This window comes from Rhagoletis zephyria, unplaced genomic scaffold, assembly GCF_001687245.7.
Source record: "Rhagoletis zephyria isolate East Lansing unplaced genomic scaffold, Rhagoletis_zephyria_1.1 Rzeph_scaffold_01451, whole genome shotgun sequence".
In the NCBI taxonomy this organism is placed as follows: domain Eukaryota; kingdom Metazoa; phylum Arthropoda; class Insecta; order Diptera; family Tephritidae; genus Rhagoletis; species Rhagoletis zephyria.
The window spans coordinates 46,346-73,854 of record NW_016158535.1 but is presented as its reverse complement, the minus strand read 5'-3'; the positions used below and the strand labels follow the sequence as shown (position 1 = coordinate 73,854).

The following is a 27,509-nucleotide window of genomic DNA, read 5'->3' as shown; positions in this document are numbered from 1 at the left end:
TTGAGAACAGTCCGTTGCTATCTAAATAGAAACAACGACGCACTGGAAAAGTTAATACATTGAAATACCTAGGAATAATCATCGACGATAAAGTAAAACAAAAACAAAAATGGATTCTATATTTTCAATTAGACCTCTATCAATATGTATAATGCGCTTACTAACTACAGACAGACAGACCAAAATTATAAAAATTTTAGATCTGGCTTCTGTTGAACTAATAAACCGCCTATTAATTTTTCTTTAACATCTATTATGTACAGATATCGGCCTGTTACAATTTTATTATTCTCAAATAGTTTCGTTTGATAGCCATATGGCAACATTTTGGTTATCTTACAAATTTAACTGATTTAAAGTTTTCAAATAAGTGGCAACCCGCTTCAAAAATATTTTCAAAAGTAATCCTCTTTAGTCCGTATTGTAATATTTCTTTCATTTTACAAATATAAATGAATACAATTTTTCAAGCAGTTGGCAAATCCTCTAAAAATATTTTCGGCATTGAAATTCCCTAGCCTCTTTAGTGTGATGCCAATATTGCAATATTTAATTTATGCTATCAATTAAATTAAATTAAAGTTTTTAAATAGGTGGAAACCTTACACAAATATATGTTTAGATGTAAGCCTTTGTAAACCTCTTTCTTTTGACAGCCATATTGCAGTATTTATTTTACCGTATCAATTGACCTAAACTGAAATTTTAAACACAGGTGGCAACTCTCTAATTTTTTCTTCTATATTGTAAGCTAGATCTCTAGCGATACATCGGTGAAAACTGCATTCAATTCCATGTTTTCGAGTGATGCGCGTACAAATATATAGACCGAAAGAGAGTCAAAAATTCTAAAAATTTTTTATTTGGCCTCTGTACCTCTAATAAAAACCCACCATATTAATTTTTCTTTAACATTTATAAGGTACAGACATCGGCCTATTACAATTTTATTATAAGCATAGTTATAGATTTCATTTATTTTATCAATTAAACACTATCAAATTTTTCAAATAGGTGGCAACCCTCCCGAAAAATATTTTTGGCAGTAAAATTTCCTAAATCTCTTCAGTTTGATACCCATATTGCAATATTCAATTTATCTTATAAATTAAATTAAACTAAAATTTTCAAACAGGTGGCAACTCTAAAAGAATATTTTTGGCTGTAAGCCTTCTTAAGCTTCTTTCTTTTGACACCCATATTGCAATATTCACTTTTTCCTATCAATTTATTTAAACTGCAATTTTCAAATTTCTATATTTTAAGTTAAGTTAAGTTTTAATTAGACCTCTAGCAATACATCGGTGAAAACGGCATTCAAATCCATGCATTCGTTTTCGAGTGATGCGCGTGCAAACATACAGACAGGCAGACAGACAGACAGACAAAAATTCTACATATCGTTGATTTGGCTTCTGGTGCTCTAATAAAGACCCCCCCACATTAATTTTTCTTTAATATCTATAATGTACAGACATCAACCTGTTACAATTTTATTATGTCTATAGATACTCACAACAATCTCTTAAAAAGAAATAAGATTATTACGGAATTATGGAAAATGGGTGGCACTGCCATTTTATAGCTACACAAGTTTATCTCATTAAGTGTAACTGAACGTTCTATCGAAGATGTTTGAAATAGGGGTAAATCCACCCCTGGTTACCATGTAATGGTAGTTTTCGGAAAGGTGAAAAAACTACCCAAAGGTATCCATAAATAATTTTGCCCACCTAGTTGTTGAAATATCACACTGAGCGCTGTACGCCGTCTTTACTAAACACAAAGTTAATGCCTGCCCATTTTAATCAATAGCTGCATGAATTTAAACTTGATATTTAAATGTATGTATGTACACTAGGGTAGTCCAAAAATGCATGTGAAAAAGTAAAGTCGGAATTTGTATGCTCTCATCCCCTAGGATTGTTCTATATCGAAAAAAAACACCCCATTTTTATAAGCTTTTATTTAACTTGGTCATCCCGCGCAAATCGTGGAAATTTCCAATCGATTTTAAACTAACTTCCCGACAAGTTAGGGACTTGAAATTTTCAGCATAGTTCCAATCACGATGACAATGCAATTTAAAATATAAATGAATTCCCTATATGGTCCAGGGGTCTTGATTCAAAGTCGGTCAAAAATTAGTAAAATTTATGGCTAACAGAGCGTAATTTGCCAAAGAACGTAAAACCAGAGCAAAGCTATTTATGGCAAATTCTAGATATCAACCTAGTCTAGATATGAACCTCGTTGTAGGCATCATATCAAGGAGATACAATTAGAAGACTCGAGAAGTTTCCTCGCCAGAAGAACTTTAATATTGCGCCTAAATATATGCCATGCTACAGCGGAAGTGGACGACACGCCATTTCTTTAAATGAAATTAACTGCTGCTATATGTATGTATGTACATATGTATGTTTATACAAAACGTAAGCAAACAACATTTTGCTTGCATAGTCTTCTGTTCTCTTTCATTGCAAGTTGAATTATTTTAATATCTATTGCAAAATTTTGTACATAAAATAAAATAAAACTATTTAATATACAACGCTTTTATAAATGGACTAAAAATTAGAAAATAAAGTAATGTAAAAAAAATATTTTTTTAAAAATAAGCTTTTATTTAACATGTTTAATCAAAGGAATAAAATAAAGTAGTGAAACAAAAGATTTTTTAGCAAGAAAATTTTGTCAAAACTGCACTAAAATGAATAAAATAAAATAAGTTAAGGTCTCGTTAAAGTTACTAAAAGCCATTTAGTGAAAGGAGTTATTCAAACTCAAATGAAAATTACTAACAATTTGTACTAATTTACTTCGTTTTTAAAAAAGCTTTTCGGCGAATTCAGCGTACATGCATAATTGGTTAGGTATGTATGTATTTATATGTATGTATGCAGATATTTAAATGCCGGTTTGCTATTCGCGCTCAAAGTTTTCCACGTATTTTATATGGGAAGAAAAACTTTTCGTAGAATGGTATAGAATTCTTGAAGATTAATATTTTTGATCTGAAAACTTTGTTTCTTTTCAGGAGACTTCCAATAACAATACCCAATTGTTTATTTAAACATTTTTTAATACTGACGGTTTTTTATTGATCCCTTCCAACCCCCATCGCATTTTCTGGGGGTTTTGGCGGACCTACAAAATATAGTTATTACGAAAAATGGTTAAATAAATGGTCCGATCGACAAATATTGATCTTCAGGAATTCTGTACCATTTCTACGAAAAATTTATTTTATCCCATATGAAATACATGGAAATCTTTGAGCGCTTTGAGCGGCCTCTAAATATTTTGTGATATAGAACAATCCTAGGGGTGAGGCATAAAAATTCCGACAAAGTTTTCCATGTATTTTATATGGGAAAAAAACTTTTCGTAGAAATGGTATAGAATTCTTGAAGATCAATATTTTTGATCGGAAAACTCTGTTTCTCTTCAGGAGACTCCCAATAACAATACCTAATTGCTTATTTAACTATTTTTTAATACTGACGATTTTTTATTTATACCGCCATGAGCGATTTGGTATTCTAGAATGTTTTTGTAGGAAATTGAATAGCCTATAAGTTTGTCATTTGCAATTTTTCGATAGCTCTTGGTTTTTACAAGATAAGGTCAAAACACCGGGAATTTCATGAAAATATTGGGTTTAGTGATCCGTACTATCTCGCTCGTGGGAGTTAGAGTTACGCAGCAATGAACACTTTTGTAGAGCATTCAATTTTGAAGGAACCCCATCATTGACCATGACTATACCATTATATTCCTCTGAGCTATACAACTTTGAAGAAAACCAATCAAAGTTTACGTGTATTTTGAAGGGGAAATCTCTGGTCGCCTTGGTCGACTGGACTTAGTATTAATAAAATAAAAAAATATAGTCGCCGCAAAAAGCACCCAAATGTAAACGATAAAAAATAATCTCTATAATGACACTCAAAGTTATTTACCTGGATTTAGCCATTCCATAATCAGGATTTTGAAAGTTGTTGCAGGTGCCATCAAATGTTCTGTAGTAAAAATTTGTCGAATCACTCCCACAATTCGAAGGCGGAGAAGTACATTGAAACTTTTCCGATTTTTCAGAGCTGAATATAATGCCATTTGAACCGGGGACAAAACTATTGACTAAACGGCTGACCCCATTATTCTTATTAAATCTCATGAGGTTCCTTTCTTCCAACTCGGCAAAAGCAGTTGCAGCCGATGATGTCACATATGTTCCAGGACTTGTATTATATTCCTGATATAACGCAAAAGGACTGAAATATATTTAGTAAGAAATAATACTCGTATTTTTTAAATATGTAATGGCGTTTGTAACAAAAATATATATGATCTTACCATCTACTTTCCAGGTTTGCTGCAATTACTTGCGCAAGGGACAAGATAGTGGTTATAAACAGAAAAATAAATTCTTGGCTGCCCATATCTGCGTGTGATTTCGTGATAAAGTGCATTTGTTTTATGCGCGAAAAGCTTTGGTTCTAGGTTTATATTGTCTCAAATGTTATGTTGCCATAATGTTTCCGATGCATCGTTTTTTTCTCCGTCTCTTTTGTCATCTTTGTAGGCACGCGCATACATATATAATATTCACGCTTATTTGCTCAAATTATTTAAATATCGCACGTTCAGCTTATCCGGAAATATTGATAGAAAGATTTGTTTATACTCTTGCAAAAATAATCTTTCATGCTTGCATATTTTCATTTGTGGGTTTAGTGTTGATATCAGCAGCAGAAGAACTGTCGAATAAATTTTAACGTAAATATTTTTTGCATACGTGCATGTGTAGATTTGTATATAAAAAGGTTGACATTTAAATGCTTATATATGTATGTATGTGTGTACATACTAGGGATGTTAAGAATATTTGCATTCGCATTCGCTTATGTGAATGATTCGCACCATTTTAAACATTCGCATTCAAATGTTCAACAAAAATAATAGATTGACACTTAGGGCAGTTTTCTAATGTAAGCAGTAAAGTTGCCTTTACTAACAGGGCAGATAAATTGTTCCTCACTTTAAAGTGTTTTCGTTTTCTTACCTTGCCGGTAAAAATTAATTTGTTATTCCGTATAGTGAAACTTCACTACATTTCCGGGAGTTAAACTTCACTACATTCGTCATAAAATTTCGAAGGTTGGTAATGCAACATAAGCAAATATAGAGCAAGAGCAACTGTTAGCAAAAGCCAAAACCTTTGTTGAAATATCTAATATATCTGACTCATGAACCAAAACCAAAACAAAATTTAAAGTTGGGTACAAATTTTAAAGGTTACATCGGGTGAGCAACAGTTTATCGATTCGAGAAATTAATGCGCTGATGAGAAAACGATTATGTTCAACAAGTTCCGATAAAATTCATATAATCAACCTAGAAGGAATTCTATATTCCTCTAGCGAAAGCGAAGGCTCGGACATTAAAAAATGTTAACTTAAGGCTCAATAGAAGGCAAATCTTAAAGAAAAAGAAGCCTCCCTCGATGAAAACCCCTCCCGCGATTGGCGGAAAATTGAACTAATATACTACAAATAATTTAGCGCACTATTCACTAGAGTTCAGAGTGGGCAATGATTCAGTGCAGCCGGCTTTATATACGAGCCTCTAAGAAATCGCCTCATAGGCGAAAACGCTGTGTGTGGTCGAAAGTGCTGATCAAACGAATTTTCATTTGGTATTATGATCTTCATTCGATGAAGAATAGCGCTATTGTGAATTCCGCTCTTTTAGGTTGTTCACAATAGTATATTTTTGACCGCTGAGAAGCTTTGTTTACGAAATGAGCAAACTAAATAGTGGACTTATATGTAGATATATAAATTTGTGCAAATTAAAATGAAGTAAAAAGAAAGCGAGTTTTTAAATCTTGGTGAAAATGAGTACAAAGGAGTTATGGTTCGACGATTCATCAGAGGATGAGAGCTTAATGGAACTGGCCAGGAATAGAAAACGTTGTAAGAGAGTTTAAGTGTAGCCAGCGTTGCTGAATTGAAGATTTCGCCGTCATTTTGACGTTTTTTTTAGCTTAATTGGGTTTGACGATTTTTCCCCCGTAATGGCGATTTTTTATTTTAGTTTTTCCACTAAATTATGTATGTATGTAAAAAAATTTACGGGAAAACGTATTCCAAAATACAACCACGCATATATCTAGTTTTGTTCTACAACCGTGCTTTTAGTTATATTAAATTTGTTCTAGGATTGTAACCAAATCGTTAATTTGTACTGCTGACACTGATTTGAAAGATACAGAAAGTATGAGGAAATTTGTTCAGTCAAAATTATCTGTCAGTTAATAAATGTTAATGTTACACTAAGGGTATTCACACCTATTTTGGTAGTTTCGTAAACTGCTAGTTGGTACTTGGCAATTTTATCCACTGTAAACGTCCTTTTCTGTTTTCTTTTGTTAGTCTGGTAAACTATGTTTATCAACAGCTGATTCGTAGCTTTCTCCTTTAAAAATATAAATTGTAACAGCAAATTTACGGAATTTTACTTACTCATATGCGTTATGCCTTTCGGCAGCGGGCGGATATACAATTTATTAAATATGGATCAGGTGATTCCAGTTTACCAACTACCAGAAAAATTATCAAGCTTCCATCTCGACAATTCGGTAATAAAATAAATTTACACAAACAAAATACATGGGTAACAAGTAAAGAAGTATAAGTTCGGGCGAACCCGAACTTTATATACCCGGCGCAGGTATCAAATATCATAATTTCAACTTTCCCTGAACTACCTTTGCATGATAAGTAGGGATGTTTACCCGCTTTCACACGTTTCCGATAATATGCAGAGTTAGACTTAATGATATAATTGAACCTAGTTAGGTACAAACCGATTAAGTGGTTACCGAGGTATACATTTGTAGTTATAAAAGTCTATAGTAGTCTTATTTACATAGTGTTAGGAATTGTTGTAACTATTAACTTGGAGTAAATTAGCGTCCTCATTGAAATATCGGACTTTTAGTATTTCTGAAATTTACCGTTATACGGGAAGCGTGTGTAATTTTAGTCCGATTTGAATAATTTTCAACAAATTGCTTTTTCGTACCAGGGTTATTAAGTGCACAGAGTTTGGTAGAAATTGATAAATCGGTTACCGTGATACACATTTAATATTCTAATTTTATGATAAGTGGTTATTGCAATCATCGATTTTAAGTGAATTCGATCCTGTAGTTACTGATTTATCGCAATTTTCGTGTTTCTGTAAATTACCGTTATATGGCAGGGGGGCGTGGTTATTACCCGATTTCAAAGATTTTCAACAGATTTCTTAGCTAGATCCTACCTAGCCTCGTACCGAGTTTGGTAGGGATTGGTAAAGCGGCTACGGAGATACAGCATTTCATCATAAGTGGGCGGTGCCACGCGCATTTTCCAAAAATTTCATAATAATATTATTTTTTGCCACAATTCTATTCCACATACTAATTTTCAACAATTTGCATCTAATATTTATTGAAATATCGCAGTTTTTGCATTTTTCGAAAATACCGTTATATGGGAAGTGAACGTGGTTACAGACCGATTTCGCCCATTTTCAATACCAACCTACCTTGGATAAAGGGCCACCTACATACCAAATTTCGTTGAGATATATCAATTTTTGCTCCAGTTATCGGGTACATGGACAGACGGACGGATGGATGGACGGACGGAGAGACGGACATGGCTCAATAGACTTCTCTTTTCATTCTGATCATTTATATATACATTTGTCCATATCTATCTCGATTCGTTTTGGCTGTTACAAACAACCGTTATGCGAACAAAGTTAATATACCGTTGTGCACAAGTTCGTTCGGGCATAAAAATTACCGAGTACCAAGCTCGTAGTGAAGACCCCTATTTTAAAACTGGATCAAAATCTTCAAACTAGTGGAGTTCAGAATTTAAAAGCAGTTGCGTTTAAGTTTAAATTTTCGTTAACAATTGCAAATTCACTTTTATTAACCCATATGCAATTTGGGTTCCATTTGGTTTTGTAATGAGTATTCATATATATTGGGCCGTATGCATGGGCGTCGCCAGGATCGAATTTAGAGTGGGAGGGGCCGTCATATAAAAAAATCCCAAAATTTTAATCTTTACACATTCATGTTTCTGGCAATGGGGTGGGGGGGGGGCGATACACAGTGGTTCGGATCGCAAATCTAGCTGGACGAAACTATTTAAACAAATACTCTTTAATGGATTTTTACACCACTTCTTATTTAGGGGATTTTGGGGTCGCTGATTACGAATCATAAGTCACTTATCAAAAATTCCAAATGGCGGATCCAATATGGCGGACGAAGATTAAAAAAAAATCGGTAATTTCTATGAAACTAGGTATCTGGGGGTTTTTCTGGGTTGCTGATTACGAATCTAAAGTCATTTACCAAAATTCAAAATGGCGGCTCCAACATGGCAAACAAAATATTTAAAAAATCTTAAGCCTTCACATATGAAAATTTTTTGGAGAGAGATTATACTTAAAACGATTACAAATTTTTTAAAAGTTTAATAAAAATATTTCGCTTTATACTTTGATTTTTATTTTCAGTTCACAATAATAAAGACTTAGTACATTTTAAAATAATTCAATAGAACAGTTAATTCTCTAATAAAAATAGTCCATATCATAATTATGCGACACCCACATATTGACATTTGACTATTTATTTTATTATTATCTATTTAATCTTAATTACTTGTTTCATAAAATTGCNACAAATACTCTTTAATGGATTTTTACACCACTTCTTATTTAGGGGATTTTGGGGTCGCTGATTACGAATCATAAGTCACTTATCAAAAATTCCAAATGGCGGATCCAATATGGCGCACGAAGATTAAAAAAAAATCGGTAATTTCTATGAAACTAGGTATCTGGGGGTTTTTCTGGGTTGCTGATTACGAATCTAAAGTCATTTACCAAAATTCAAAATGGCGGCTCCAACATGGCAAACAAAATATTTAAAAAATCTTAAGCCTTCACATATGAAAATTTTTTGGAGAGAGATTATACTTAAAACGATTACAAATTTTTTAAAAGTTTAATAAAAATATTTCGCTTTATACTTTGATTTTTATTTTCAGTTCACAATAATAAAGACTTAGTACATTTTAAAATAATTCAACAGTTAATTCTCTAATAAAAATAGTCCATATCATAATTATGCGACACCCAAATATTGACATTTGACTATTTATTTTATTATTATCTATTTAATCTTAATTACTTGTTTCATAAAAATGTAATTTGTTCATTATCAAAGAAATTGTGTAAATCCAGGTTTCAAGCAATATTTGAAAAAAAAATCAACAAACTTTAGCAAAAATTTCGATGTATTTAATTAGGTTTCTTAGAAAGATATTGAGTGTGCAGTTTTCTAGCCCATACAACTTTAATAAAATAAAGTGCAAGTTTAAAGTACCTGGGGCTTTTTGCTGTTTTTTGGCTTTTTTTATTGTTCCTGTTAATAATTACTTTCAAATTTGGAGATTTGACATACCGTCACTAAAATGCAAATATCTAAGCCTATTGGTTAGACTTGGTTATCGAACTTTCCCCCCTGAATTTACGAAGGTGTAAAGAGTAATATGCAGGTGGTTTTATAACGGCCTTCGGTGGCCTTTACTTTTCCTACTCTTTAATACACTACTCTTTAATACATCCGCTTATACCAATGTGGACATACATTGCGTTATGACCGCTGAATCTATAGTGGAATAAGTGCAGTTTTTGGTTTATAAAGTCAATTTGCAAATATTCAAAGATTTGTGAGTTCAATTAGCAATCTTTAAGTTAAATTTCAGTTTTTAAAATAGAGTTCTGGAATAGACGGCGTTGACTTACCTTTTTTTTTGTTTCCATTGTGTTTATTGCTTTAATAAATGCAATTTTTATTTGAATGTATTGTCAGAAATGTATTCCAAGTACCATTACGTATTTTAAAAACAAATAAAATTTTGACTTTCGTCCAACTAGATCTGCTATCCGAACCACTGTGCGATATGTACTTGCCGATTTGTTTTACAAAAATTATTTAAAAGCAGACGTTTCGGTTGCTCAGCAAACCGGTTAATCGTTTCTGCAATTATTTCACACTGATTCTCTAAAACAAATTTTAGATGTATTCTTAATCTGACAATTTATTAAACCCCAAAATAAGGGTGAGTACTTAGCTCAAAATTTATTTAAAGAACTTAGTGAAAGACAACAATTAATCTTGTATTGCTAGACACCTGATAACACAGGATAATTTTTAAGTTCTTAAAAGACATTACTCTACTCTAAGCTTCGTGCAGTGGGCCATGAGAAAACCGACATCTTTAAAGTATAGTCCAACCTTTCACAATATCTGGTATAAGTCTTAATCTGAAACGCAATAATCATTGGAAATTGGCGCCGTTTATGGTGAAAAGCATTTAATATCACACTTTCAAACTAAAGCTTTCTTAAACCTAGAAGCCTAATCTATTTGGGAGTAACGTAAAGTCTTAACATACGCCGTAGAAGCTTATGTACTTAAAAGATAACCTGTGAGCTGAAATATACTTAGTCCTGTCTTATTTTTTTAAATAATATTGAAGTTGTGAGTTTGACTAACAATACAACATAGTTTTGTTAATAATAACTATAACCACATTTACTTAAAACAACAAAATAAAAAGTTAAATTTGTGGTAAAATTAAAAAAAGACCCATTCCGTATACGCCTCGCAGACGTAGATTATACTGTTAGGGTTAACCCTTTCAGTACAAAAATTCAACCACTGGTTCTAAAAAATTTTAAATATGTATACCGGCTAATTTTGGATCGTTCATTTTAAAAATCACTTACAAAAATATATTTTTGCTTTGAGGGTTGCGGTCATTTAGGGTCCTTTTTAATGGTCAGTGATATCCTAGTTGTTTAAAAAATAAAGGGATCTCAGCAATTTTAATTTTTTGCTTTCATGAAATATATTTCAAAACTATGAATAATACCTAATAACTTTTCCGAATCTCAATTCCACGGAAATATGATTAATATTTTTCAATAGATTATATTACTCACTATCGACTTTTCTGCCGCTTTTTACTTTTTAACCGACTTCCAAAAAAGGAGGAGGTTATCAGTTCGTCGGAATATTTTTATTTATTTTTTTATGTATTCAATAATTCAGAGGTGGCCCCATACTAATCTGATTAAGACCCGATAAGTGGATCATATGATATATATATATATATATTTTTATATGAGAGTCGAAGTCGGTTTTTTTGCTAAAAATTACTTGTTTGACAAACACGGTCAACTGCAACTACAACTTGCACTTTGGTTTGATATATAGCTCAATTCTGAGGCTGTTACAGATCGGCCTAACTAAGTCGTATGACTGAGCAATTATATATAGATACTAAAGGCGACATGTAAAACATCATGCAAGTGCCAGTTTATATCATGTCGGTTATACATGTTCGAAAGTGATAAATGAAGACATTGCCGAATAAATTCAAATCAAATTTATTCATGTCAACAAAAGGAAGACATGCATCATATTCAGCATTATTATTTACATTGTATATACGGGAAGAGATTTTCCGAATTTTGCAAGCTCCTACTATAGTAAAATTTATTAGACCATTATCTAATTAAAAATCTATATACCCACGTTGGGCAAACCTGGCTCTTTGAGCCAAATGCGGCTCTTTGCTTAGCAAAGTGCGGCTCTTTTTACTTTCTCCTTGCTTAGAACATTTGTGCTATTTTTACTTTTTAAAATACATATTTCATACATAGAAATACATATTTTAGCCCACAGCAATTTGCCAACAAGAAAACAGCTGATCAAGAAGAGCTGGTAGGAATTTACGCAAATCCCTAGATTGAATTTGATGGGTTGGAAGTTTAAATAGTACAATGCGACTAATTAAACTAGTAAGAAATAAGTAATTATTCGTTAAGTCAGTGAACTGCGTCAGGATAAGAATTCAGGATTTGTTTTCTTACGTTTTAAATTTTATTCTTTTAACAGGTCTATTCTGCGCTGGTAACATAAATTTTATAACCGGTAATTAAAGTGTCTGTCACTTTTTAAACCTTTTTCGCATTCTGTGCTCTCTTGTAACCGGTAAATTTGGTTACCATTTCATAAGCTGGTAACAAAATATTGCCCCGTGGAATATGCATTACAGGAATTTCCACAAATCTTCATAGCTGAGTTGCTGAATATTTTCACTGCATTACTGACGTACCTAGAATCGCGGTGACAAGAAGTGGTAAAATTTTTTGGTAATAAAATTTTCCGGTCACAAAATCTTCGGTAACGTGCAGAATAGACCTGTTAATGTAAACAAAATTTCTATCAGCTGTTCGTCTAACTTGCAAGTTTCTGCAAATTTTCTGTTCGCGTACTATTTTGGATATTTTTCTCTTGTGAGAGAACATATGATATTTCGCCGGAATTTCGCTTTTGGACATTTTTTACTGGAGATTTTAAACGAACGTACCTATTGACTATCCAACATTTAACAGAATCGTTACGAACGGCTTTAACTGACCTAAAACCAGATTTTGAAAATCTCGCCAAAGGGATCTTTTGAATTTTCTTTTATATCTATCTTACGTACAATAGAATAATTATAAAATTAGTGTTTTTCACTTCTAATAATAATTTTATTTAAAAATAAAATTTTTGTTTTTCTTGTTCTTTTTTTGTGGCTCTTTGTAGCATTTAGAACTTAGATGTGGCTCTTTTCGGCCTTGGCCTTGCCCACCCCTGCTATATACATTTTCATACATGGCAGGATTAAACAGTATTAAAAATATGCTGCAGAAACACAACAGCAAACAACAGCTGAGCTAGGAAGCAATGACATGCTATAACAGTATGTTTGAGATGGAATGACATGGCATAGTAGTGCATGAAGTTTTTGATTTTAATTTTAATTTTTATAGATGCGCTGTCACAACGCCGAAACCGGTTTGTCTCCCAACCAAATTTGACAAGGGATGACGGAAATTCGTTCCACAATACAGTTTAAATTTATATTTTTGACCGATTCGAAATCTGAAAACTATACCTTTCATGAGCATGAAATGGTATTATAACTTTGGACCGATATTTGTAAGTACCAGAATAAGAAGAGATAGATAGATAAGCTGAAAATGTGTACTTATGTATGTGACCAGAACATCGAGCTGAGCCAACTTAGGCTTATGGTAACCGCACTTCAGTTGGGTGGCCACTGGCTAAAATGGTTTTACAGATGGCAACTGCAAGCTGCCAACTGAGTTGCTACATTGGCAACTGCATTTTTGTGGTCGCTGCGGTAATAATCGAAGATTGTATACCTACATATAAGGTAAACTTCAAAGAGCTAAACTCCTCCCCCTCCTCCCCCTGCCCCTACGTAGCGGCGCCCTTGGCCGTATGCATGAAACGTAAGCAAATGCTTTTTCTTAAAATTTCCGACCTTTTACTCAATTTGCTCAAACAAATTTAAGTTAAAGGTATGCAATTTTAAGAAAAAGCAAAAGCCTAGTTTTTGTGCATACGGCTCATTTTATGTAATTTTTTTGCATTTTTTACTCTTTTTTAAGTTTGACGTTTTTTGAAGATATTTTTAGGGTAAATTGACGATTTTAGCCCAGTAAAATTAGGCTTTTTCTTAAAAAAAAATTTGTAACAGCAATTTTTTGATGCAGTTTACTTCTATTTGACACGCAGATCATAGATCCACAGTCTTGCCCTAAACTTCATTTGGCAACATTCCACCATTTTGAATTAAAGTTATTTTTGGGTTCTTTCCGATTTGCAAGCCTACTTTGCGTTTTTCATAAAAAATGGCTATATACAAATATGTAAAAACATAAAATCCAAGATGGGAGAATGTTGCCAAATGAAACTTAGGGGCGAGACTGTGGATCCATGATCTACGTGTCAACTAGAAGTAAACTGAACCAAAAATTCGCTGTTACAAATTTTTTATTTTTTTCCTACGCTATTTTTGGCACATTCTCGGCCGTTATCTAAGCGTCGTACAAAAAAAATTATGTATACGAGTTGTGAAGATGAAATTCTCTACAACTCTGGAATTTCAGTATGCTATGTCTATTCAACAGAAATTGTCAAAAAACCATGGCAATGTAAAATTTTTCCGTAGTTTTTGCTGATTTTTTACAATAAAAATGCTATTTTTAAAAAACGTTCTGTACACGAAATCTAGGAAATGGAATTCTCTACATATTTGTATTTAACCGTTTTTTACGAAACAAGGCAAAATAAGCTTGCAAATCGGAAAAACCCAAAAAAACTTAAATCCAAAATGGCGGAATATTGCCAAATGAAATTTAAGGGCAAGAATGTGGATCCATGATCAACATATCAAATAGAAGTAAATTTATCTTATTTTACTAAGCTAATCGCTATGTTTGGCAGGTTCTCGACCGATATCTAAGCGTCGTACAAAAAAAATTATGTATATAAGTTGTGAAGATGAAATTCTCTGCAACTGTGGAATTTCAGTATGCTATGTCTATTCAACAGAAATTGTCAAATGACCAAGTTAAATAAAAGCTAATAAAAATGGCGAAAACCGTGACAATGTAAAATTGTTTCGCAGTTTTTGGTAATTTTTTACAATAAAAAATGCTGTTTTTAAAAAACGTTTTATACAAGAAATCTGGGAAATGGAATTCTCTACATATTTGTATTTAACCATTTTTTACGAAAAATGCACAATAAGCTTGCAAATCGGAAAAAAACCCAAAAAAACTTGAATCCAAAATGGCGGAATGTTGCCAAATGAAATTTAGGGGCAAGAATGTGGATCCATGATCAACGTGTCAAATAGAAGTAAACTGCATCAAAAAATCGCTGTTACATTTTTTTTTTTAATTTCCTACCAAATTTATCTAATTTTGCAAATCAGCGAAAGCTTTCGGCAACGCTGAATGTAGCCTTCGAATATATTTTGACATGCATACTACATATTTCGGAAATTTGTCTACAGATTTATTAAAAACTTCCGGCTGTTTAAACAGGCGTTTGTAGGCCTGTTGCCCGCAACGCAAGACCTGCTGCACATTTTAAAACAGTGGTCGGCAAAGCTAACTCACGTATCCCATTCTCCTCTGAAAAACGCCCCGTTTATACCATTTTAAAATTCGAAAATCTCATTTATGAATATTAATTATTAAAAGTTTTTAATAACAATATATATAAGGAGTATACATAGCAACCAGCTCCAGTTCTACGGTTTTCACTTTTCTTGCGTTGCACATGGTCGTAATGCGACTATCCCTGATACAGTATTTTTTTTATCAAGTAAACAAGGCCTTTCTGTGTATTGAGGGTAACAATGCCAAAAATAACTATCCAAAAAGAAGGTAAAATTCATGGACTTTAAAATAGTGGTTAGTTATTACAAAACTACTTTTATGGAAAAGTTGTCAGCGTTCAAAGAAATGCTTATTGGACGTACTACTCGTCACAGCAAAATATGTATTTTTAACATAACTTACAAGTACGTTCGCTTCCCATTGTTTAAATCAGGTCCTTTTAATAAATATTCATATCAAATCAGTACTGTTCACCAACTATGTTTCCTCGACAGTGACTCGTCCCACCCGTCACAAGCTAAAAGATTTTTTTTTATATAATAATGGAATCAATAAGGATGGTTCCGTGCGCGTATGGTTCCGTACGCAGAAGTGGAAAACTTTTGACTGACATTCCCCTGCGAGTGGCCAGAAGCGATTCTTGTGCGTACGGTTCAAATTGCAGCTCACAACGTCCGGATATTTATATCCACGTATCCTCTGGGTAGCAACCAAACACCCGTTTGGGAGCGAGCTAAAGTGAGAAGGCGCAAAACTTCGCGTGCGCTAGGTTTGGGTCCCGCCACGTTGAAACCCCGCCTAATGAAAAAGAACAAACAGTCTCGAATGAGACCCCCTCTTTTTATGACGACCACGGCAAACATATAGAGGACTATGATTTAAGGGTATGCACCTGGAATATCCGGACCCTTAATGGGGAAGGTGCATCTGCCCGGCTGGTTGATGTCCTCGGGAAGACAAAGGCTGACATCACGGCCCTCCAAGAAATGTGATGGACGGGGCAAGGAAAAGTAAGTGTGAAGCCTTGCGACGTCTACTACAGTTTCTAAGTAAAGGAGANATGGAAAAGTTGTCAGCGTTCAAAGAAATGCTTATTGGACGTACTACTCGTCACAGCAAAATATGTATTTTTAACATAACTTACAAGTACGTTCGCTTCCCATTGTTTAAATCAGGTCCTTTTAATAAATATTCATATCAAATCAGTACTGTTCACCAACTATGTTTCCTCGACAGTGACTCGTCCCACCCGTCACAAGCTAAAAGATTTTTTTTTATATAATAATGGAATCAATAAGGATGGTTCCGTGCGCGTATGGTTCCGTACGCAGAAGTGGAAAACTTTTGACTGACATTCCCCTGCGAGTGGCCAGAAGCGATTCTTGTGCGTACGGTTCAAATTGCAGCTCACAACGACCGGATATTAATATCCACGTATCCTCTGGGTAGCAACCAAACACCCGTTTGGGAGCGAGCTAAAGTGAGAAGGCGCAAAACTTCGCGTGCGCTAGGTTTGGGTCCCGCCACGTTGAAACCCCGCCTAATGAAAAAGAACAAACAGTCTCGAATGAGACCCCCTCTTTTTATGACGACCACGGCAAACATATAGAGGACTATGATTTAAGGGTATGCACCTGGAATATCCGGACCCTTAATGGGGAAGGTGCATCTGCCCGGCTGGTTGATGTCCTCGGGAAGACAAAGGCTGACATCACGGCCCTCCAAGAAATGTGATGGACGGGGCAAGGAAAAGTAAGTGTGAAGCCTTGCGACGTCTACTACAGTTTCTAAGTAAAGGAGAGCAAATCCGGTGTTGGATTCGTGGTGGGGGAGAGACTCCATCTCCGAGTACTGGCGTTCACCCCGGTGGACGAACGTCTAGCAAAAATCCGCATCAAAGCGAGATTTTTCAACATATCGCTCATCTACGCCCATGCCCCGACGGAATAGAAGGACGAGGCGTCCAGGAATATCTTCTATGAACGCTTAGAGAGAATATATGAGCGCTGCCCGCGAAACGATGTTAAAATCGTGCTAGGCGACTTTAATGTGTGCGAAGAAGGCATCTTTGGCGCCACTGTCGGAAAATTCAGCCTCCAAAGCGAAACGTCCGATGGNCCCCGACGGAATAGAAGGACGAGGCGTCCAGGAATATCTTCTATGAACGCTTAGAGAGAATATATGAGCGCTGCCCGCGAAACGATGTTAAAATCGTGCTAGGCGACTTTAATGTGTGCAAAGAAGGCATCTTTGGCGCCACTGTCGGAAAATTCAGCCTCCAAAGCGAAACGTCCGATGACGGACTGAGGTTGATCGATTTCGCCAGGGCCCGAAACATGGTAATACGTAGTACTAGGTTCCAGCATAAGAACATCCACCAAGCTACATGGCTGTCTCCAGATCGAAAAACGAGAAACCAAGACGACCACGTTGTGATAAACGGAAGGCATGCTTCCAGCGTTTTAGACACACCTACACTCCGAGGGCCAAACATCGACTCGGACCACTATCTTGTTGCAGCTAAGATATACGCACCCGCCTTTGTGCAGCAAAATAGGTGCGCCCAAAAATGCAAGGAAAGCTTAACATCGAAATGCTGCAATCACAACAGACGGCGAATTTATTCGCCACTCGACTCACGCACCTGCTCTCTGAGAGCACTCTTCAAAAATCCGACATAAGCGAGCAGTGGAACCAAATTTCCCGATCATTAAGTACCGCCGCTGAAGTAGTAGGTGGATTTCAGCGAGCCCGAAAGAACAACTGGTATGATGAGGAATGTCAAGGAGCCGCAGAGAAAAAAGAATCCGCCTATAGGACCACGCTGCAATCGGGCGAAACGCGAGCCATGTGGGACCGTTATAGAGAACTAAAGAAGGAAGCGAGACGTATTTTCCGCAATAAGAAGAGAGAGGCCGTAATACGTGAGTGCAAAGAGCTGACAGGAAAATCGCCCGAAAATTTTACCAGAGGGTTAGGCGACTTAGGGAAGGTTGCAAGCCCAGGGAGAGCTCCTGTAAGAACAACAATGGTGAGCTAGTGACCGATGTCCAGAATGACTCAACTTATGGAGGGAACACTTTTCCACCCCACTGAATGGTAGCAGCGCTGAAATTAGTGGAGGATACGAACCCGAGCCCCCAGTCCATGACGATGGAGTTGATATTCTACCACCTGACCTTGACGAAGGTACGAATAGCGATAGCGCGCTTGAAAAACAACAAAGCTGCTGGAGCTGACAACTTGCCAGCCGAGCTATTAAAGTACGGTGGCGAGGAGTTGATAAGGTGCACGCATCAACTCTTAAGCAAAATATGGTCAGATGAACCTATGCCCGACGACTGGAATTTAAGTATGCTCAGCCCAATCCACAACAAAGGCGATCACGCCATTCACGCCATCTACCGCGGAGTCAGCCTTCTAAGCATGGGTGATAAGGTATTGCCGAGTGTATTGTGCGAAAGACTGAATCCCACCCTCAACGAACTGATTGGACCTTATCAGTGTGGCTTTAGATCAGGTATTCACAATACGCCAAATCTTGGAAAAGACCCGCGAGAATAAGATCGACACACCATCTATTTGTCGATTTCAAAGCCGCTTTCGACAGCACGAAGAGAAGTTATCTTTATGACGCCTTGTCTGAATTTGGTATGCCCGCGAAGCTAATACGGCTGTGTAAAATGACGTTAAATAATACTACCAGCTCCGTCAGAATAAGGAAGGACCTCTTCGAGCAGTTTGATACCAAATGGGGTTTCAGACAAGGTGACTCCCTCTCTTGTGATTTCTTTAATTTGATGTTGGACAAGATAATAAGAGCCGCAGAACTGAACCGCTCAGGTACAATACTTTACAAGAGCATACAATTGCTGGCGCATGCCGACGACATCGATGTTATCGGTAAAAACAAGGGCTACGTCTGTTCTACCTTCTCGGAATTGGATAGAGAAGCAAAGCGAATGGGTCTGGTGGTGAATGAGGACAAAACTAAGTATCTCCTGTCATCACACAAACAGTCAGAGCATACACGTCTTGGCACCCACGTCACTGCTGACAGTTACAAGGTTGAAAAAGTAGACGACTTCGTTTTTTGGGAACCAGCATTAACACCAATAAGGTCAGCCTTGAAATCCAACGGATAATCACTCTTGCCAACTAGTGCTATTTGGGGCTGAGTAGGCAATTGAGAAGTTAAGTCCTCTCTCGTCGTACAAAGATTGCACTCTATAAGTAGCTCATCATACCTGTGCTAATGTATGGCGCGGAGGCATGGACAATGAAAACATCTGATGAAGCGTCTCTTGGAGTTTTCGAGAGAAAGATTCTGCGAAAGNGATGGCGAATATCGCAGACGATTTAACGATGAGCTGTATGAGCTTTACAACGATATAGACATAGTGCAGCGAATTAAAATTCAGCGGCTCCGCTGGCTTGGCCATGTCGTTCGAATGGAGAGAAATGCTCCTGCTTTGAAAGTTTTAAACGCGGGCCGCGATGCTGGTAACAGAGGAAGAGGGAGGCCTCCTCTGCGTTGGAAAGACCAGGTGGAGAAGGACTTGGCTTCACTTGGCTTTTCCAATTGGCGTCAGTTAGCACGGAAGAGAGATGACTGGCGCGTTGTTTTGGACTTGGCCAAAATTGCTTAGGCGGTTACACCGCCAATAAAGAAGAAGAAGTATGCCACCACAGCACAAAATGGACCTTTGCATTTTATTAACTACATTCGAGAAAGCCGCTATGCACGAAATATTTTAATATACATAGTTTGTCTAAAATTGGGAAACGAATCCATCCACTCAGAGAGGCGGGTGTCGTCGTTGTTTCACCTGTCACTCTTGGGAAAATAAAAATTTTTTGTGTAAATTATATAATTAAGTTTTCTACTTTATTAGTTTCGAGTTAAACTGAAATCTGAATTCAGATTTTAACAGTTTGAAACTTGTCAAATTAAGGGTTAAAGAGAAATTGCTTAAAGTTTGAGGAAAACCGAGTTTAAATATATCATCCGTCAGGTTGGAATGCCCCATATATGTTTGAATAAAGAGATGTAACAATGACTGAACAGCAAAAAAAAAAAACGTGAGTACTAGGTACTCACGAAATTTGATGTTTAAACATATGCGTACGGCAAAGCATAAAAGTACTTTTACATGCGCCCCTATTGCGAATGTCGACTAGCAGTAGGTGAACGACTATTAAGCGATTATCGATTATCGATGCTATTGTGAATGTCGCTTAGTCGCTCAATTAGCAACTGTGAATACTTTTTAATCACTCGTCCTTCTATTTCCGTTTTTTAGTCGTTGGAGTATGCCGCATACTGTATGCGTTTATAAAATTTACATAAGAAAGTGGTACTATCATTAGCGCACACAAGGGGTGGGTTTTGGGGTTCAAACCCCCCCTAAAGCTAATAACCTCAAATACAAACATTATCTTAAAGGTAAGAATCCAGCTCTCAAGGAAATCATAAGAAATATTTATTATAATTTCTGTTGCTTGATAAAAGCGCTTTGCTTTTGCTGTAAATTTTCATGAGAAAATAAATATACGACCATTTTTTTCTTGAGAGCTGCAAACTGGTTTAAGAAATTTTGGTAGAAGAAAATTTCCTTTCCATTTCTTGTCCGTCGTTTTATATGAATTTTAGGTTTTTCTTAAGAGTTCAGATAATTTTTGCGGTATTCGAAATATTAAAAAAATGTGGCAATCGTGAAAAATCACCATCTCTATCGAAAACCAGAAATCGAAAAAATTAACATAAAAGTGTAAAAATTTCTTGGAATCAATAAATTTATTTTTACTGACTCTTTTTTAAAATTTTTTATTAGATACTTTTGAAAGTTGAGCTCATCTTGAGTTTATAGAACTTTTTATTAAACAAGTAGTTTTTAAGGAAAGAACACAACCGACTTCAATTCTCATATACAAATTTAGGTGTACCGTTAATTTCTTCATGATCCAATCATCGGATCTAAACCAAATTACGGGACGACCCTTGAGGTGTCACCTTTCCAATAAAAAAAGAATTATTGAAATCGGTTCACGTGGTCCAAAGTTATGTATTCCGACGAATTGATAACCTCCCCTTTCCTTGAAGTCGGTTAAAAATGTTTGAGTTCTGTTAATCTTATGTAAATAAAGTGCAGTTTATGAATATTAAACCGTTTATTTATGTATTACATACTGTACATAAAACTTGCATAAATATATTTTAAAGAGCGTATTATCTGAAGCGAATTTTCAGTATATTCCGGTGATATATCTTCAGAAATATAAAACCCCCCCTAAAATATATTCCTGGGTGCGCCCCTGGGTACTATAATGGATAAAAAGTAAGTCAATTGAACTGGAAGTTGTAAAAGATTGTGAAATATACATATGTGCCTGAATTACAGATCAAAAATTGTAAGCAACAAAAGGAAACTTGCGCGGTTGGTCGAGCGGATGCAGGAGAATGGGGACATAGGCAAAGGAATTTTTGGAAAGAGACCCTACTCTTCTATTGTAAAAGATATAGTTACAATATTTCTTGTGCATATAACTCCGGCTACGCCATTCACAGTGTTTTTGCGCTGAACCAACATCAAAGTTTACAAAAAACTGCAGAGTTTATTAACTAGTGCTCGGAAATTTTAAATCTTTATTTTAAAGTAAACTTCAATTCTTTCGCTACACTTGTATGTTAAAGTTTTTAAACTCGGGTCACGCTCTGTACACAAATACCCAACATCATTGTTCAAATAACTAAACCGTACCGACTTCTTAAACTTCCATAAAGTTTATTAATGAGGAAAATAGCTTTTCCTGCAAATCCTGTAAAACCTGCAAACCGTGAAGCATCTGAAACACAACTTCTATTAATAAAATGCACATATGTACACTCACTTCATCTTCCAACTCCAAGGGATCCGACGAATATCGCAATTCCCTCCTTGCTTTAGCCAACTCTACTAATCTATTAGCTTCCACATCATCTTCCTCATTACTAAACCATATTCCAACTGTTCATTTTTTACATTTTATAATAAAAGCAATTATTTTTAAAATGATGTAAATGAAACACTAAAGAAATAAATGTAAACAAACAAACATCTGTTAACAATTCAGTCAACCATTCACAATAATACAAATTTTTATCGATCAAGTTACACAATAGCAAAATAAAAGATGATCGACTCGATCGACAAATCTCTATTCTACTGCCAGTCGACACTCGCAATAGGGGCTATATAAATATAATCTCAATCAAAGCTCGTTAGCTGTCAAATTGGTTGTGCTTGTTATTCTGACAACTCGAGGAAATGTTAAGCTTCTTCTCTGTGCCACCGTGGTCAATTTTTTCTGCTACACATATTATGCTATTTAAATATATTTTCACTTAATATTTTATTAAAAATACCTTTACAAACCTCTTTTCCTTGCTGGCGTAAATTTTTGTTAACTTTTACATTTGACATTCCTCCTCTTCTTCGCAAGTATAATCGGTAAAACAAGGTTGGACAACCAAAAGTTATCGGCTTAATTTGAGATATTTTTATAATTATCTAAATTTTGTATGGCTAATTTCTGTTTCTAATTACAGATTAAGGAGTTAAGCTCGAAAACGAGGATAATCTTTTTATATGTAAACCTATTATTAGGAGTTCCAGTTACATTCATAGATATGTAGGTTAGGTAAGAAATTAAACATTAGTTTCACTTAATTTTATTAATTGTGCTGATTTAAATTTTTTTTATTCATTTTCATTTTTAATCCTTTGAATACATGAAATTATCGGTATGACTGATAAAATATGTTACTTGTATATCCATACTTGTGACTCATGGGCGTTAAAATATCTTGAAAACACCGCACCAATTACTGTTTTTGAGCTTGTAGTTTGAGCGTTTCTATTTGTATATATTCCTAAATTTAGTTTTTCTTTTTGGAATATAATCCGTGGTTCACGTAAATAAGAGCCATTTTTGGAGAGTTGTGTAGAGATTGAAGTCGAAAGATTTTACCCGATGCTTTTTTGCTTCGTACGTTTTGCTGTGTGACCTTTTTCCAGGATTTTACACGAAAAGTATTGGATCAGAGCTATTATATCATCCATACATACCCTGTAGGAAAACCGCGGACTAGTGAATCAAATTTCTAATTCCGTACTAGGTCTTTATCGCCAAAAAGGAACTAGTCTGATAGGAACTAGATCCCCACCAGTCAAAAACCGGCGAAAAGTGGTACTTTTTAAAAACTAATTTTTTCAGTTTTTTTCACTAGAAATCTATATCTAAAGTGACGAATTTAAAAATGGTTCGGAACTATAGAAAAAGGGATGCAGAACGAACTAGATCTTATTTGTCGAATTTAGAACTAGTTCTGAACTATCGAATAAGGGATGCAGCGGGGGGCTTGTTTACTTTACATAGATATGAGTTCGGCGGCTTTTTCGTTCAAATACGCTTCTATTCTGTGCTTCGCAGATGCTTTTTCATAGCTTGGTAATACAAAACTAAAATTTGTGTTAACATTTTAACATCTTGGGACAGTCTGGAATCTAAGGAATAACAGCGGGCATCTCTGCAAACTCAGCTACAGCTAACGGGTATGTAAACGTACATTTCTTACAATCATTCAAACAAATTTAGTTTCAAATTGAAAACACATTTCTTCCAAATAACTTAAAATCGCACACACGGAAGAACCACACGGTTCGGAACTATAGAATTTAGGTCTAGTTCAGAACTATCGAAAAAGGGATGCAGCGGGGGGCAATTGACACTTTCTAGGACATCGTCATGTTAAATTCGCCAGTTGCTTGCATGCAAAAGAGATTTATCACGAACCAGTACTGGGTCTAAATGTACTAGAAGCGCACCAGTTCAGAACTAGAGATTTTCCCCACAGGGTATGTATATTATACATACATATATTCATGTATGTTCATCAGTTATCAACGGTCCCAGTTAAATGATTTCAGTATTTTTTTTTTTTTTGCCTTGCTTTTTATCAAAATAGACTACTAAACCTATGCCTAAAACCATCTACGAATATCAAAACCAGTTGCAACAAATGAGTTCATATATATGTATGTACATACACACTTAAATATGTATACATATAGGTACAAAGCCGTATGCATGAGCGGAGTTTGCATAATCGGAAGGAATAACACTGGTTTACAGCAAAAATTTTCTGGATGCCCTTATGCAATTCCCATGAAGAATTCCTCGGTGATTCCGAAAATGGAGGTCATTTTGTTTTCTACGGATAACGTTTCGAGATATATATATGCAAGTTACTGTTATTCAGCTTTAAAAAATAGTGGTTTCACTTAATCGCGTATATCTTACGAACCGATTCAATAACCGTACGATAATACAAGATACGGGAAATAAAATTCTCCATAAACCATCTATATATCACTTTTTAATAGCCCTGATAGTTTCTGAGAAATTTATTTATCATTTCTGACACCTCTTGTTTTCGATGCAAACACTCTTCCTACTAAAGAGCTGCATGAATGCATCAAAAACAAACCTTGAATCACTCACAAAAAATTTTAGCATGCATTCATTCACGCCGCTGGAAGAGCAAATCTCGTGCCTGGGTAACAAAAGGACAGAATCTCATGAATCAGAACAACAATGAATTCGCTCAACTCATAGCATTCTCACAGGCAACGATCCACCCTCGGCATAATTCGTCAATCAAAGAGTTTGCTTGAGTTGTTGTGAATTAACTCTGTGCAAGAAGGAGGATGTGTGAGTGAACGATGTTTGTGTGAATTAATAACTGTTAACTCAGCATTCTAGTGGCACCACTAGACAGAAATAACTTTGAACATAACTTTTTCAAAAATGTACCGATTTTAACAGTTTTTAATTTAAAATGCTTGTAACAAATTGCTCTGTCGAATATATTCCTGTACAATTTAACTCTAATTGCCAATAATTTTTTAGAAAGCAATAAAAATGGGTGCAAATCGTTTTCAAGTTTAATTTCTAGGACAGTATACATTTTTATACACAAGCGCACTGGTGCACAAGGGTATTATGAGTTTGTTTGCATAACGGTTGTTTGTAACAGCCTAAAGGAATCGAGATACATATAGAAAAATGTATACATAAATGATCAGAATGAAAAGAGAAATCGATTAAGCCATGTCCGTCTGTTCGTCTGTCTGTGCAGACGATAACTCGAGCAAATTTTGAGATTTCACATTTCACGAAATTTGGTATGTAGGTGGCCCTTTATCCAAGGTAGGTTCCTACTGAAAATTGGCGAAATCGGACTGTAACCACGCCTCCATCGTATATTTTGAACGGGAAATGTTTTCACGCCTTGGTCGAGCACTTAATATTAATATCAGGGAACTTGTTTCTAGATATTTCCCAAAAAATTTCGTGGTGGGAGTAAAAAAATAGTCGCCGAACAATACATCGTCGTTTAAAGTACAAAACCGCGTATCAACAAAATGCAAAACCACGTATGTGAGGTTGCAAAAATTATTTTCTAGTGAGTAAAAACCCTCATTTTTCAAAATGGTTCCCTTTTTTATAAAGCAATCGCATTTCCGGCTAGTATCTTTCAGGACGAATGGATAAGGATGGAGCCAAGAGCTTGGGTGAGCAAATCCAATTTTTGGCATCAAATGTCAGTTACGCTGTTTTGAAGAATGACGATACGCGGTTTTGTACTTTAAACGACGATATAGAATAAAGAATTTGAGCAATTTGAGTGAAATGTTCACAAAATTTAAAACTTTTTATTCAGAATTCAAAAATTCTAGGTATGTAGTTTTGTATCATATTAAATATTAGTACAATAAGGTGCCAGTTTGAAGTAGCTTGGCTTACCCTTGATTTTTGCCTTTTTGTTTTTTGTTGAGCGTGTCAGCAATTTTCTTCCATACAAAATTAACTAACTATTTCAAGCTTGCACTTATTGTACTAAAATTGAATGTGCGGGAAAAGGTTTTTTCATTAAACATTTTTATTTTTGCGAGCGCCACAATTATTTTTTTGTGACCGACAATGAAATTTTTATATGGGACCGAAAGAAAGAAATTAGTATTTTTATTTGACACAGTCTAATACACTTTTATGCTTACAAACATATATACGTGCTTGTTCATTTCGACCAAAGAGCAGTTGAGTTGAAAAATAAAATCGTGTCGCAATTGGATCGATTGAATTGAAATGAAAAGCATCATATAATACTATAATTATTTCTTGATACAGTTGTTGGACGGGGTAATAACTGATGAATATCTACGTTCGGCCCATACCTAGCTCCAATTGAAAGCATTAGGTCCGTATATTCGATCAAGCCTGCGTCTTCCACCATTTTAAATGGTCGGCAATTTTTTATGACCCATTTGGAAAATTTATCAATAACATTTTTTTTTGTGTTATGGTCAGCTTGTATCTTTGGCTCATCTTCCGAACAGTTCCTTAAATTTTTATAACATTTATGTTTCACAAGATTTGACGTGCTATTCGTATATTTGAAAACGCTGTTACAATTTTTGCATGCCACAACATCTCTTATCACACTGCCACTATTTTCACCCTTGCCAAAAACTTTCCAAACCTTGCTTTTTCCAGTTTCAATGACAATTGTGTACTCCCCTTTTACAATCTTATCCTTAATTTCATTAAATTGTTCCCTCAGTTCAGGAATAGAGTGGCTTGACGTTGGAGATTCATCTAATGTTACCTGTTGTTGTAAGCATATGTAGATACACAGGTGTACAATGTATTACAATATGGCAATTGTTAATGAAAAATGCACTGATATTTGCTGTCAATCACTTATTTATTTATTTATTTTAAATAATAATCCAACACAACAACCATTGGCTATTGTAGTTGATTCCAAAGATTTTTTTTTTAAATATTTTTATTAAAAGTTAACAAAACTTAATTTATTTTTATGTTGTTAGCAATTCGAGAAAAGTTTGAATAATAATGAAAATTTTCTGTTTGATTGACGAACCACAAAAATCACATAAATCCAAAATTTCCAAAATTACAAAGTTGAAATGAACACAGTACAATAAAAGGTAATAACACAAATACAAACCCTACAATACTCCCCCTTCTAGAGAATTAATGTTATATAAATTAAAAGTAACTCGTTTCTTATTTGATGTTGTGTTATTCATTGTATTAGTGTTTGTTTCTGGTATTAGTTCTGTTTCAATGATTGCCGGTTTTAGTCTGTCTATCGGAATTGTTTTAACCTCATTATCTACTTCAAGTTTGAAATATTTTTTGTTTTTTTCAACAACCTTATAAGGTCCTTCGTATGGTTGTTGCAATGATCTTTTATTAATAACAATTTATAATATTAGTAAGATTAGTAAGATAAGATTAGTAAG

At 35.0% G+C, this 27,509-nt stretch overlaps 1 protein-coding gene across 1 annotated transcript in view; it reads right to left on the bottom strand.

Annotated features, from left to right (window-relative positions):
- Positions 1-3,965: 3,965 nt before the first annotated feature.
- Positions 3,966-27,509, bottom strand: part of LOC108364048 (uncharacterized) — a gene marked incomplete at its 3' end in the record, with an annotated part of 66,901 nt that continues 43,357 nt past the window's right edge. Inside the window, exons 2-3 of the mRNA XM_017617597.1 lie at positions 4,360-4,763; positions 3,966-4,277 (exon numbers count right to left, since the gene is read on the bottom strand). Of these exons, the coding sequence (XP_017473086.1) occupies positions 3,966-4,277; positions 4,360-4,475 (428 nt within the window). The remainder of the gene's footprint in view (positions 4,278-4,359; positions 4,764-27,509) is intronic.